This window comes from Brassica rapa, chromosome A04, assembly GCF_000309985.2.
Source record: "Brassica rapa cultivar Chiifu-401-42 chromosome A04, CAAS_Brap_v3.01, whole genome shotgun sequence".
Classification (NCBI taxonomy): Eukaryota; Viridiplantae; Streptophyta; class Magnoliopsida; order Brassicales; family Brassicaceae; genus Brassica; species Brassica rapa.
Genome location: NC_024798.2, coordinates 8,123,176 through 8,137,561, shown reverse-complemented (window position 1 = coordinate 8,137,561; position 14,386 = coordinate 8,123,176). Strand labels below are relative to the sequence as shown.

At 34.6% G+C, this 14,386-nt stretch overlaps 2 protein-coding genes across 3 annotated transcripts; both read left to right on the top strand.

Moving 5' to 3' along the window:
* The first annotated feature begins 5,387 nt into the window (after positions 1-5,387).
* LOC103863719 lies at positions 5,388-7,356 on the top strand. Of its 2 annotated transcripts, XM_009141474.3 has the most exons (7): positions 5,388-5,623; positions 5,743-5,881; positions 5,957-6,259; positions 6,327-6,373; positions 6,649-6,702; positions 6,920-7,055; positions 7,137-7,356. In XM_009141474.3, the coding sequence occupies exons 2-7, from the start codon at positions 5,779-5,781 to the stop codon at positions 7,148-7,150; spliced, it is 657 nt and encodes a 218-aa protein (XP_009139722.1). In that variant the 5' UTR covers positions 5,388-5,623; positions 5,743-5,778; the 3' UTR covers positions 7,151-7,356. The 2 variants fall into 2 exon arrangements, with proteins under 2 accessions (XP_009139722.1, XP_018513944.1); XM_018658428.2 differs by lacking the exon at positions 5,388-5,623 and having other exon boundaries at positions 5,630-5,881.
* A 2,085-nt stretch (positions 7,357-9,441) lies between these two features.
* On the top strand, positions 9,442-14,303 carry LOC103863718 (tubulin--tyrosine ligase-like protein 12). Its single transcript, XM_009141472.3, has 15 exons — positions 9,442-9,828; positions 10,123-10,377; positions 10,481-10,605; positions 10,670-10,886; positions 11,056-11,181; positions 11,256-11,512; positions 11,801-11,908; positions 12,124-12,265; positions 12,351-12,516; positions 12,665-12,822; positions 12,951-13,274; positions 13,354-13,428; positions 13,525-13,594; positions 13,687-13,844; positions 13,940-14,303. Exons 1-15 carry the CDS (start codon positions 9,514-9,516, stop codon positions 14,084-14,086), a joined length of 2,643 nt encoding a protein of 880 aa, XP_009139720.1. The 5' UTR covers positions 9,442-9,513; the 3' UTR covers positions 14,087-14,303.
* The last annotated feature ends 83 nt before the right edge of the window (positions 14,304-14,386 follow it).

Sequence of the window (14,386 nt, the reverse complement as noted above, 5' to 3'; positions counted from 1 at the left end):
GAAGCCAAACCCCACTCTATTAAAACCTGCAGTGGTAATGTTGACTCACGCAAAAGACAAGAAGTGTGCATGATCATCTTTGGCTGAGCAGTAGATTTTGTAGCCTTATAGATACAGATCAATGATCATGCTTTTACAGCTGTGTGAAGTATATTTCACATGATATTCGTTAAGGTTAGAGTGTCAAGAGTTGCTACTGCAACTAATTAATATATAAAGATATTTTCATGTAATGAATTCAAGTTAAATTGATGAAATGTTAAAAAATCGTTAGAAGTCTTCATTGGCATGGGCTCTGAGTTTATACTAAATTTTATGGTATAAAAGTCATGAGGCTCTTTCAGATGTCTATACTCAAGCCACTCTCGATTTATCACCCAAGTCGTCACTCTAAACCTGAGTGATACAAATTACCTTTCTTGGAAGCTTCAATTTGAGCAACTCCTAAACAGTCAACTAGTTCTTGGGCATGAGACGTGAATATGAATCTATCATCATTGTGATTAAAAATTCCGTGAATACTCCCCTTCGACAGATCGACAATGACGTCATGTACAAGTTGTGGGTTTTGATGACAAGTTGGATGGTACATGATACAAAGTAAGAACACCACAGTTAGAAATTATCATGAGAATTTCTTCTCAAAGGTATACATGTCCTCTCACACTTCAGTGATAGAGGAAAATCTTCACGACTTTGAACCGATCGAGAGTTTGCACAAAGATTAGTGAGCTCATGAGCAACGAGATTATATAAGAGGAAGTTAGACATGTTGTTTGGTCTATTGGTGCGGATCGTGCTTCTGGTCTCGATGGTTTAACAGCTTGGTTTTATCAACATTTATGGAAAATCATTGGTAATGATATCATTTCTCAGGTTAAACGCTTTTTATTAATGTCAAATATGAATTCAGAAATTAATCATATAAATTTGGCTCATCTCAAAGATGTTGATTCCAACGACATTTCCATATTACCGACCATTGGTCTCTGCAATATAATATATATATATATATATATATAATTATCTCAAAGATTCTTGTCCAGAGATTAAGGACTATCTTAGTCAGATTTTTTTTTAAATCACAAGCCACATCTATACCGGGCAGAAGGATCACTAATAATATTCTTATTGCTATGGCGTTGATGCATTTTCTCTAATTAAGAAAAGAGTATCATATACATATCTTGCATAAAACAAAGATTTCAAAAGCTTATAACAGAGTTGAATTGGTTTTTCTCGAACAAACTATGAAATATATGGGGTTCTTCTGAAGTCAATTGGCTTTATCATGCCAACAACTCATCTGTGACTTATTTGGTACTTATCAATGGCACACCTCAGAAACATATACAGCCTCAACATGGATTGATACATGGAGATCCTCTATCTCCCTATCAATTTATGTTGTGTGGATGTGTTACACCATTTGATGTGTCAGTATTTCTGAAAGAGTTACATCTGGGGCATCAAGATAAAAAATGGTGTGAGATAACACATTTACTTTTTGCTGATGACCCGCTTTTCTTCTGCTATGAAATGAGAGGAACTATACTGATCTAAACAATATTTGATATATATGAGAAATAATCAAGTCTGAGAATTAATCATGCAAAATTAATGATTATTTTTGGATCAAGAATACCTGATGATATGCAGCCACAACTTAAAATGATACTAGGTATCATTGACAAATGGTGTACTGGTAAGTGATATCTTGTGTATTTGCATGGTTTTAAGCATCATTTTAGTTCCTCTTTTATCCATTTAGAGTACATTTAGGTGCATTGCATACACATTTATTCCTATTAGGTGATGGAGATGCTATTTTGTGAGTTTGGAGGATTTGATGGGCAAACATTGATGCAGCCATCAAACAAGTAGCTGAACCGGAGGTCGACCCAATTCCCTACTCAACCAGCCAAGGCGCCAACCAGGACATATGTGCACTAAAAATGCCATATTTTACAAACCAGAAAGGTTTAAATCACGAGGCTAATTTTTATGAATTCTACACTCAAGAAATAGTTCAGGACAATTGAAATCGGGCCAAAATATTTATGGAGCAAGAAGTTATGAATTTTACAAGTCAAAAGTTTCTCAGCCCATCCATCTGCGAGTACCCGACTTTAGAAAGAGGTTCGAGCTCAATTAAGGAGCGGCCTGAAACAAAGCCAATCATAGAATTCAATAGGGATCTCTCAGATTTTCAGAAATCCCAAGATGAGGAGAAATGACCACGAAAATTAGGAGTTATGAAAACTTTCCCAGAACCGGCCAAACCGACGTCATCTAAGGAAAGTCTTCAACCAATTCAGCTTGGTTCGACCCAGAGCTATTTATGGGAACCAGGAGATCATCTTAACCAATCAGAAGGTATTCCAGAAGTCCTTAGCTTCACCAGAACCCATAGGAGCAGGTGGATCCTTGAAGAATTCATTAAACCAAACCGGACCCATATATGGAAAGATTGGATAATCTTTCGGTTTAATCTATTCCAAGCCAATCAATTCCGGCCAGAAGACATCCAGACTAAACCAAGGCCTTCAGAAGACATAATGCACGAGCCAGAGGAGTTCTATGAGTTCATTCCATGCACCATCCCACAAATGGATCAGGAGGATCATCATTAACCTCATCTTGCCTTATTTGGAGTTTCTTGCCATCCAGCTCCAACAGCTCTTTTTCCTTCAGATTAGACACGACCTCAGCACATTCCAAACCATCAAGAAGGTTCCCTGGAAGCTTAGTTATCCTCTCAAACCGTACAGATTCAAGAAATATCAGATTCTTTACTTGGAGCCAAAATTCCACAAAAGGCTCCAACGACTAGTTTTCGATTTCTTGCTTAGTTTTGATTTGTCTCCTTTTCTATTTGTTTTAGAACGTTAGAAACTTTGTCTCTGAGCATTATATATGCTCCTAGACATCAATTGTAAAGAACACCCTTAATCACCAAGTTAATAGAAAGTTATTCAGTTTTTATTAAAGATTGTTCTTTGTATAAAATATCGGTCTTTAGGATTCAACGAGAGATTCTTGTTGTTCTATTAATTTTGTGATTCTAGTTTATTTGTGCAAATCAAATAAGCTCAGTACACAGATTGAGAGATTCAATCAATTCGTTCCATCATTCCATCAGATTGATAGATTCAATCAAACCTTCATCCGCAAATCCACTTCAATCCATCATCTGATCAAGCTGAGAGTGATACTCATCCAGCTTGATTCCGCCATATCTATCCTTTCTTTCAGTTTATTATTCTTATTTTATTCACATCATCATCCGCATCTAACCTCATTTGCATTTGTTTCAGGTTTGCAAGCCGCATTCCATCATATCACCCACCCGATCATCTTTTTGGCCGATCATATTTAAAATAATTTTATTTTTATATTCTCTTTTATTTGTTATTGTGGGATTAAAATATATATACTTTTATTTGAGAAGTAAATTTGCTTACTTGTCATCTTGTCCATAATTTTATGCTTATTCAATAGTTTTTTCATAAATATTTTATTATATCTTTTAATAATAAACAGTTTTGGAAACATAATAGTTACAATATTTCATCTATACAAATATTTGATATTATTCTTAGGTGAGTCAGTGATTTTAATAAATAATTTTAATAATATTTATATTAGACAATAAACGTTTTTTTTTTAAAAAATATGATAATTATCATCAACACAAATATTTAATATTATATAAAATATTCTTCTCATATATATCATGAAAGGATTTTATCTATATTTTTGGTATTAAAAGGTTATATATTTTTGGACTTTGTTAATATAAGTTCATTAATAACATATACAGTTTATTATTTTAATTTGTTAGCGTTTAGTTGAAAGTATATATTTCTAACAATTGTAAATTTTGCTAATATGTGTTACCACTAACTGTTAACCACAAAAGGTTATGTTTATGTTCTACTGATACAAAAGTAGTACACGTTTATATGTCCTAAATAAAAATAAAAAAACTTGCAAAGAATAAAAGATGAATATCTTAAAATATAAGAGATAATATTTTGAGAACAGTGGTATATTTATTTATTTATTATAAATCATAAAATAAAGATAATTCTTATATATATATATTATGTTATTATTTAGAAATGATATTTTCTATTATAAATTTAAAAATTAAGATAAAAAAACATTTTATAATTAAATTTATATATATATATATATATATATATATATATATATATATATATATATATATGTTCGCCTCCCTGGCCAAAATAAAACAAAAAACTGTCAGGGGTAATTGAACCCAGCACCTCCAGCACTGGTAATTTTTCTTAGAACCACTAGGCTAATATCACTTTTTATAAATATGTGACCGCAAAAATACTTATTATCGTGTTGGTTGGAAGTCCATGCTTCTTCTGCTTGTGGCCAGGGCCGGCACTGAATTGACGTCAAGATGAAGATCGTGAAGTTAAAAACTTTGCTCGAAACAGTTTTGCAATGTTTCCAACCTTTATAACTTGATGCATATAATATATATCAAAATACATTTGTTGTACACGCTTTTATTAGTTTTGCGTTTAAAAGAAGATATTTACAGTTATAAATGTTTTGTGCCAGTGAAGTAATGGTTGAAAAACTTCTATACATATGTCATTTTAAAATAACACCCAATTTCTATATATAGTCAATACATATGTCCATGTTATATTCTAGACTAAATATTTTCTCTTTTAAAAATATAGAAAACAATTTTTTTAGTCTACAAGCAAATATTTTAGAGCAAGTATGCATTATACAAAATAATATATATTTAAAATTCATACGCAAAAACATAAAAGTTGATATATGCCTCTTTTTGACACATGCACACTCCAGTATAAATAAGAATTAAAAAAAAAACAGTATTGTCATCAAACTTTATCACAAATCCACATTTGTATATCTATAATTATGAGTTGGACAATTAGTTAATTTGATACAATACCAAAGCAAGAATAATCGAAAAACAACTATACCACCGCATACTAATAAGTAACACATAACCGATAACCAAATTCTTGAATCTTAAAACAAATTTCAACTCGAACATTTAGTGAATATCAAATTAACTAATATCCCGCCCGTAGGGCGGGCCGACCCTAGTATTAATTAAACAAAATCATTTGTACAATGATATTTTCTAAAAAAAATTTAATATGTGAGTGTTAAAAATTTATGACTTAATAATAAGCATATATATATATATATATATTTGATTAGAAGCTTTGCTATATATAAATAATGTTATGTTTGATTTAAACTTTTCGAAAACATTTGAATTAATAAATATAAATATTCGTTTGATGATTTTTCTGCATGTGTAGACAAAATACCTAGTTTTAATATTATTTGAGACTAATTCTTCTTTTTTTTTCTGTAACTTTTTTCCTGTTTTAAAATAAAAAAAAATTAATATCCACTGAAAAGTGCGAGTGTTTTTCTTTAGAGTGAGAGAAATTCCAAGAGTCGGAGAAGAACCCTAAATCCACCAGAAGGACGGCAAACCGAACAAACATTGTTCACTGTCGTTTCGCCCAAAGTTTTCACCGACGAATCGAATTGTAATCTCCTTTTCCTTTTGTGATTCACCCTTTCTCAGGTAATTTTTCTTCTTCCGTTGTTATAAAAATTGGCTTCAATTTTGCTACAATTGCATCGTTTTGTCATTTTTCGAATCAAAAGTTTCTTACTTTTGTTACACAATCTCTCATTCATCAGTAACTTAAAAAAAACCCCCAATTTATCCGATCAATAATGCCGCCGAGGAGAAAAGCAAAGAAGGGTGTCAAACGCACTGAAGAGGATAAGAAGGAGATTCCAAGACAAGAGAAGAAAGAGGACTCCGTTGACGAAGAAGGTATCATTCAAATTCATTTCTTGAAATGGGTAATGTCAAATTCGAACTTAGGATTATTATTATTATTGTGTGTAGCTGAAAGAGAAGCAGCTGCAATTAGGGCGATTCGTGATGTGGAGATTGAACACACTTTAACAGCACTGGACTTGCTCTGCTCCTATTTTACCGAGGAACAGATTCAGACTCCTGTCTTGGGCTTCTTTAAAGACAATCTTCCTGATTTGTCCATAGCGAGAGACGAAGAGAGTGGGGAGATTGAGTTGAAGTGGAATGATTCGGATGGTGTTGACGTGAATGATTCTATATTGAAACGCTTGTCCATGGGTTTTCCTGATTTATACAACAACTCTAGGCCTTCTCTTGGCGGCTACAATAACGGTATGATTGATGATTGATCCTTTTGTTTTCTTGTTTTAAACATTTGACTTTTTCTTTGGTTTGGTAGTGGGAGGAAGCATGTTAGGAACTGGTAACACACACCTCCAGAATCTTGTAAGTTTATTGTATATATATCTTGTTCTTCCTCCATTTTCTTGTGCTTCTCTGCCTGTAGAACTAAGGATTGTTGCACAGTTTTGAAAGAGTTGGTTCCACTTTTGTAGAAAAACTCTAGTGGATTTGCCTTTTGCAGGCTTTAATAAATGTTATGATGTTCCACTAAATAGTCATATGGGTTTTGTTTTCTTCTGCCATCCAAAGTTACTTCAAGAGAATCGGTAGAAAACTATAGTTTGCTAATTTTGTCCCCTTGTTGTTTGTTCTTTCAGGGGACATCTGCGAGTCAAATGCTTGCAAGCCATGATGCTCTTCGGACTCCCGTGGTAAGTCTTTTGCAAAAGGTTCTCTAGAATTCACCTCTAGTCTAGCTTCTTTGGAATGTTTTGATCCAGAGAGAAAAAAAGAAAGGAACCAGTTTATGGTTTTGAAACTTATCATTCATATTCTCTGTTCTAGAATGAGTAACGTTTGTTTCAGTGTTTGGATTTTCCGCAGACAAGCAGAGACTTTAGAATGATACGTTGTTAAATTATTTTGCAGGTAAATGGGCAGAGGCTCTCTTTTGGAATGACACCAAAGACTCGGAGGCAACCAAAACCTGGAGAGATAATGCTTTCTGTTCATGGCTCTCCTTTGGGTGTCTATAAAGAAGATGACAACATGGGAGCTATTAGTGGTATGCTCTACTAGAAAACACTCCGTTCCCAGTTCTTGCTCCAAAATATTTGTTCTTATGTGGAATTATTTGATTCTGCAGAAGAAGACAGTTGAAGATTGCTTCAATAGGGGCAGAAACTTTGCTGATTCTCATTTAGTAATGTTTGCTGTGCATGTCTATTCAGATTCCATGAAAGATATTTGTTATGTTAGTATATATATATATATATATATATATGAAAATTCTGCCTTGTAATTTACCAAATTGTGTTCAAGACCAGTTGTTTCCTCTCTTTTATCTAACTATTCTATAATCTTGATCTGTAGGAAAAAAAACAGCTAATATCTGGTATGGATAAAAAAAATGAACAACATTGCTCCACTTTATAAACCTTTTCTTGAGTATTAACAAATCCGCAATTTATTATCAGAGTTGAAACTATTCAATCAACGACAGAGCCTAGGCAAATGACACATAAACAACAAAACCGAAAACATGTGTTGGGATGTGTTCATGGTGGTTGGTAGGTTGTACACTGTGTCAGCCTCATCCACGATTGCGCCTTTCTGCAGTTTCTTTTGTTCATCCATTGTTGGTGTTTCTCTGTTGGAGACGGTTTAAACAGTCAACGAAGATGCATTGTGTGAAATACGCAGTCTTGTGGCTATGCTTAAGAAGTGTTTGTTCGTTGAGGAGCATCGATTTTACTGATTCGAATGATATGAAGGAATCCTTGCGTTTGATGACACTGATAATGTTATCAAACTTCTAGTTTGATCCATATGGTACATGACGAGATATTTTTATTAAATATTTATAACAAACAGGTTGAAATCATTTAAAAATAAAATTAAGTACTATATAGTTTTCATATTTAATATAAATACGAATAATAATGATTCAACTGCAGAGGCGAGATATTACCTCTTTCCTTAACTCAAAATACGTCTTGTAGTGCGACGGTTTGATAACGTAATGAGTCCCAAGATACAACTGCAAAAAATCTTCTGATTTGCATCACTCTATCAGAAGCCTGGCGAAACTAGTTTTGTGTATATTCTCAGACTCAAAATAAAATCAAAGAAAAAGATAAAAAAAATATGGAAGATTGTATGTTTTCTCTGTGTCTTACACTACACAAGTGCTCTCTTATTTATAACATAAAGAGATTAGTACACGTTATGAAATTAATGGAGTCAGCAAACATAAAGTGTTTGTTCGTTGAGGAGCATCGATTTTACTGATTCGAATGATATGAAGGAATCCTTGCGTTTGATGACACTGATAATGTTATCAAACTTCTAGTTTGATCCATATGGTACATGACGAGATATTTTTATTAAATATTTATAACAAACAGGTTGAAATCATTTAAAAATAAAATTAAGTACTATATAGTTTTCATATTTAATATAAATACGAATAATAATGATTCAACTGCAGAGGCGAGATATTACCTCTTTCCTTAACTCAAAATACGTCCTGTAGTGCGACGGTTTGATAACGTAATGAGTCCCAAGATACAACTGCAAAAAATTTTCTAATTTGCATCACTCTATCAGAAGCCTGGCGAAACTAGTTTTGTGTATATTCTGAGGCTCAAAATAAAATCAAAGAAAAAGATAAAAAAAATATGGAAGATTGTATGTTTTCTCTGTGTCTTACACTACACAAGTGCTCTCTTATTTATAACATAAAGAGATTAGTACACGTTATGAAATTAATGGAGTCAGCAAACATAAAGTGTTTGTTCGTTGAGGAGCATCGATTTTACTGATTCGAATGATATGAAGGAATCCTTGCGTTTGATGACACTGATAATGTTATCAAACTTCTAGTTTGATTCATATGGTACATGACGAGATATTTTTATTAAATATTTATAACAAACAGGTTGAAATCATTTAAAAATAAAATTAAGTACTATATAATTTTCATATTTAATATAAATACAAATAATAATTATATAGTTTTCAAATATACTAAAATTGTAATGTTAAACTTTACTTATTAAAGAATGTTAAAATATATTAATTTTGTAAATTAATTTTTGTTAAATGTATTTCCGTGTTTTTTAAGCGCAGTAAGAATTTAGTGACAATTATTTTGTTTTTGCATCAAATTTAGTGATAAATTAGAAAAAAAACAAGTTCACAAGAATTGAGAGTCGCAAAAAAATCTTATAATACCAAAAATAATGTGGAAAAGAGCTAGCGAATCAGTTTTTTTTTTCTACGAATGCTTTGCTGAGTTTTTTTCAACAACATATATGTTTTATGTAGTAAAGATGTTGTGCACAAAAAAAAATGTAATAGAGATGTAAAGATGTTATAAAAAGAAGAAAAAAACAAGTTAATTTTTATTTTTGAAGAATCCTAATTTGGACGGAACCGAAACCGAAAACCAACCCAGTTCGTAAAACCGAACTTAGATTAGTATCTGTAAAATAAAACACCATGGGCCGCTCGAAGACCACATGAAACAAAACCTCAAGAAAACCCTCGAGAGAGAGCAAAAAATGGCGAACAAAAAAATCTCGAGTTTGGAAGATTTCGTGAAGGTACATGGAATCCTCTTGGCGGCTTCTGGTTTGCCGCAGAAACTGTACGCAAGCCTCTTCCGCAAACTTGCTTCCGATACTTTAGATGGCGGCGCTCACTTCCAGATCGAACCCTGCGACGATGCTCGGAGACGGAGGCTTGTGCTCACTTCCGAATCTATGCCTAAAGACTCTGACGTCTTCCTTATCGACCATGCCTGGACGTTTCGTCTTCCCGATGCCTATAAACAGGTGGGTGGGAACTTACTGCAATCAAAATATAAAATGCTTCAGGAAGCTGAGTTTGAACTATATGATTTGTCCCTCCTTTTTATTTACTTAACTTTCATTTATGGTACAAGTTTGAGCAATGATGTGTTCTTAGTATATTGTTTGATCCAAAATGAACTTTCTGTCTATTTCTACAAAAAAATTGCAAATTCGTTTTTGTAAGCTTAGTATTTATTTACCTTTTTCCCTTAGTTTTTTTTCTTGCACTATAGGATTCTGACAGATTAGTTCACTGTTTTTTTTTGGATACTTCAGCTTCAGGAAATTCCCGGTTTGGCCGAGAGGATGGGTTCTTTGATGTGTGTTGCCACTGATTTAGAAGGAAAGGATGGAGTAGAAGAAGAAGAAGACGCAGAGAATTATGAGCAACTCTCTGTTGATCAGACACTAGAGAGTGAAATTCGTTCTGCAGCGGATAAAGGATATGACTCTTTAAGATGGCTGGAGCTGGAGGGTCTTGGAATAGATGCTGACACTTTCTTGTCCCTTCATTTGCCTAGTAAGTTTCAGGTAAGCCTTTACATCTTTCCTCAAAAAGAATATGCATGAGAGTTTGTCAAAGATACAAAGATTCTAAAGCGTCTTTGTTGTGCTAACTGCCATTTTTTGGTAGGATTTGCTGGCGCTGAGTCTTTTCGGGAACAAGCTTGAGAGTGCGGATGTGGTTATACAAGAGGTTACAAAGCTTAAGACTCTCAAGGCTTTGTGGCTGAATGACAATCCTGTTCTCCAGGAAAGGTAACTGTGAAGTTAGAAAAGGGATATGATAACAGATTTCTCATGTATTTTTTATTTGTTTCAGTGAAGGTCGGTTGGCTAACGAAATATTGAAAAGCTGTCCTAGTCTGGAAATCTACAACTCGTGTTTTACCCCTAACTACGGGCTGTGGGCACTTGGCTTCTGTGGAGATGTATTTGGGAAGGATAATCCTACTGATTATGCTCAGCAGGATCAACCCTTGCGCAATGTCACTTCACTTGACCTTTCAAACCGGTCAATTCACAATCTAGCAAATAAGGTTGTTTTTCGTGCCCTTACTTCTTCTAAGACTAGATGGAGTATTGATTGGAAAGACAAGAACAAGTATTGATGAACAATAAACGTATCTGTTGGAATTTTTGTGTCCTATAGACTCTCTCTTTCTTAGGTGTCTGATTTGTATATCTTTGCTTTCTTCATTTTTTCAGGCATTCTCTGTGCATGAGTTGCCCTTACTCTCTCATCTAAATATCCGTGGAAACCCATTGGATCACAATTCTGTTGGAGAACTGTTTCAAGTCTTGAAGCTCTTCCCTTCGCTCTCTTCCTTGGAGGTAATTCTTGGAAGTTGTCTTTTCATTTTTGGATAAAAGTTAGTAGTTACCGTAACGTTTTGTTTTGTTTGTAGGTTGACATACCTGGACCTCTTGGAAACAGTGCTGTAGAGATTCTTGAATCTCTCCCCAACCTTTCTTTGTTAAATGGCGTTGACACAGCTAAAATATTTGAAAATGGAAAGCATGTTGTTGACTCGATGATTCAACCACGGCTTCCGGAGCCGAAACCAGAGGATAGTCTCATTGACCGTGTTCTTGGTGCAATGTGGTTGTATGTGATGAATTATCGTCTTGCGGATGAGGAAAAGATTGATGAAACTTCCTTGTGGTATGCCATGTTTTCATTTTCTATTATATTATAATTGTGGTGGCTTTGTTTGACACAAGAAATCCTCATGACTATTCTCTTGTGCTTGCTTGTTTAAAAGATTCTGACATTTATCATTTAAATAGAAAATTTTGAAAAACTCAGAAAATGAATCTAATGCAAAACATATTTAGTGAGATTGCTATAATGTTGAGACGATTCAACCCAATCACCAAAAGCTGTAGGAGCTTTTGGAGTACACATCAATGCTTCTTTATAATGTTTGTATGTTGGTTACTCCTTTTGCAGGTATGTGATGGATGAACTGGGTTCAGCTTTGGGTCATAGCGATGAACCCAATTTCAAAGTGGCTCCTTTTCTTTTCATGCCTTCCGGGAATCTAGATTCTGCTGTGAGGTATAAATTTTCCGATTTTTCTTCTGCTCACTCGTGTAGCTTTTTTTCATTTCTTTCCCTGGTGCTGCAAACACTTCTTTTGTTTGCAGTTTAAAAATGTATGTGATTGATGAGGTCCCTCATACACTATATATGCAAAACATCTCCACAATGTTACATTCTTATCTTCTGTGTATCTGACATACGACCATGTTTATTTTGGTTCAATGTTCCAGCTATTCAATAATGTGGCCTATCAAAACTTGTCATAAAGGTGATGAGTGCACTCGTGATTTTCTATCTGGTATTGGGGAGGACAAACATCGGTCTGCCAGGCTCACAGCTTGGTTTCACACTCCTGAGAACTATTTTATTCATGTACATCCCCTGTGCCTCCTTTATCGTCTCCTTGGAAGATTTCTGTTCATTAAAAGAGTATTATTCCCTGTTGTTGATTTTGTAGGAGTTTGAGAAATACCAACAAAATCAGCATGTGAAAGCTTTCAAGTCTCTACCGTTGACACCTACAATTTCCCAAAGCATTCGCCATAATGATGGGTCTCCTTTGCTGGTGCATACGGATCTACCTCAAGTTGAAGAATTTCTGACACGTTCAGAATTTGTGCTCAGTAAGTTCTACTCATGATATATTCTTTGCTTTCATTATGCTATTCAATGCGACTTTGAACTTACCCCCATAAGTCCCAGCTTTTTAATTATCTATCTTTCGTCAAATATCTTTGTTGTTTTCTAAGTTGTTCAACCGCCTGTTTGCAGCAAATGAACCAAAAGATGCAGACATTATATGGACGAGTATGCAGGTGGACGAGGAGGTGAAGAAAGCGGTGGGACTTACCGATGACCAATACATTAATCAGTTTCCCTTTGAGGCTTGTCTTGTTATGAAGCATCATCTTGCCGAGACTATTCAAAAGGTAAACTCCATTAGGAAAACTATTATATTAGATTACATCTGTTTGTTTTGTGGTCACAAAATATAACTAAGACGTACATATCAAGGTAAAAGATTAGCTGATATAACTTTTGATGTTCTGCTATACAGGCTTATGGATCTCCAGAATGGTTACAGCCTACTTACAATCTTGAAACAGAGCTGACCCAGTTTATTGGTGACTATTGCGTACGCAAACGTGATGGTTTGAACAATTTGTGGATCTTGAAACCATGGAATATGGCAAGGACAATCGACACAAGTATAACCGATAATTTATCAGCTATCATCCGCATGATGGAAACTGGTCCAAAGATCTGCCAGAAGTACATAGAGCACCCTGCTTTGTTCAAGGGGAAGAAGTTTGATCTGCGATACGTTGTCCTGCTGCGGAGCATTGACCCGCTGGAGATTTACCTGACAGATATCTTTTGGGTAAATGCTTATTCATAGCAGCCACTAATATTTAAACTAAGGAACATATATTACAAATATCCTACTTGTTTGATTTCAGGTTAGGTTGTCGAACAACCCATATTCATTGGAGAAGCACAGTTTCTTTGAATATGAAACCCACTTCACTGTCATGGTAAATATTCGTTCCACTTAAAAGTTCCGTTCTGATAAAGATTGCACCATCCTATATAACGACAACTCATGTTTCCTATTTTCTTATGTGTTTCAGAACTATGGACGGAAGTTGAATCACAAGCCCACATCAGAGTTTGTGAGAGAGTTTGAACAAGAACATAACGGTACTACACACTGTATTTGTATTTCCTTCCTCCACACATATATGTCTTTGTGCTTTGGTTTCTATCAAATAACACAATTCTACTCTTAATAGTTAAATGGATGGATATTCATGAGAAGGTGAAGCAAGTGATACGGCAAGTGTTTGAGGCGGCGGCTCTTGTGCATCCGGAAATGAAATCTGACAAATCAAGGGCCATGTACGGAGTAGATGTGATGCTCGATAGCTCCTTCCAGCCAAAAATCTTGGAGGTACGTCTCACCTGCCTTTTCCTTTTATACGAGTAAACAAGAAAAGCTTGTTGGAAACGCAACTTGCCTTATCTGTGATAGTCTATGCTACACAGGTAACATACTGTCCTGACTGCATGAGGGCTTGCACCTACGACATGGAAACCATAAATGGAAAAGGAATCGTGAAAGCCAAAGAATTTTTCAACTATGTTTTTGGGTGTCTCTTCTTGGGCGAGACTTCTCACGTGACTCCCTTGTGAGCTCGGCAGCTTACGATGATGGGTGGTTTGGTTGGGAACTATTGAACTGTTTTGGTTTGGAACCATGTCTTTTCTTTTTGTAGTGTTTTCTATATGCACCATGGGAATCATTTCTTAAACCTTTTTTCCTTTTGTGTGGTCGGTGATTGAAAAGTGTATTGAGACTTCATTGTTGAGATTGAAATCTTAATATGCAGGGGTTTCTGTTTGCAACTAATTCAGTTATTTCTTTATTTGGCATCCTAACTGATGTCATTATGATAAAGAAAAAGGTTACATAGTTTCATTATATATAAGAGT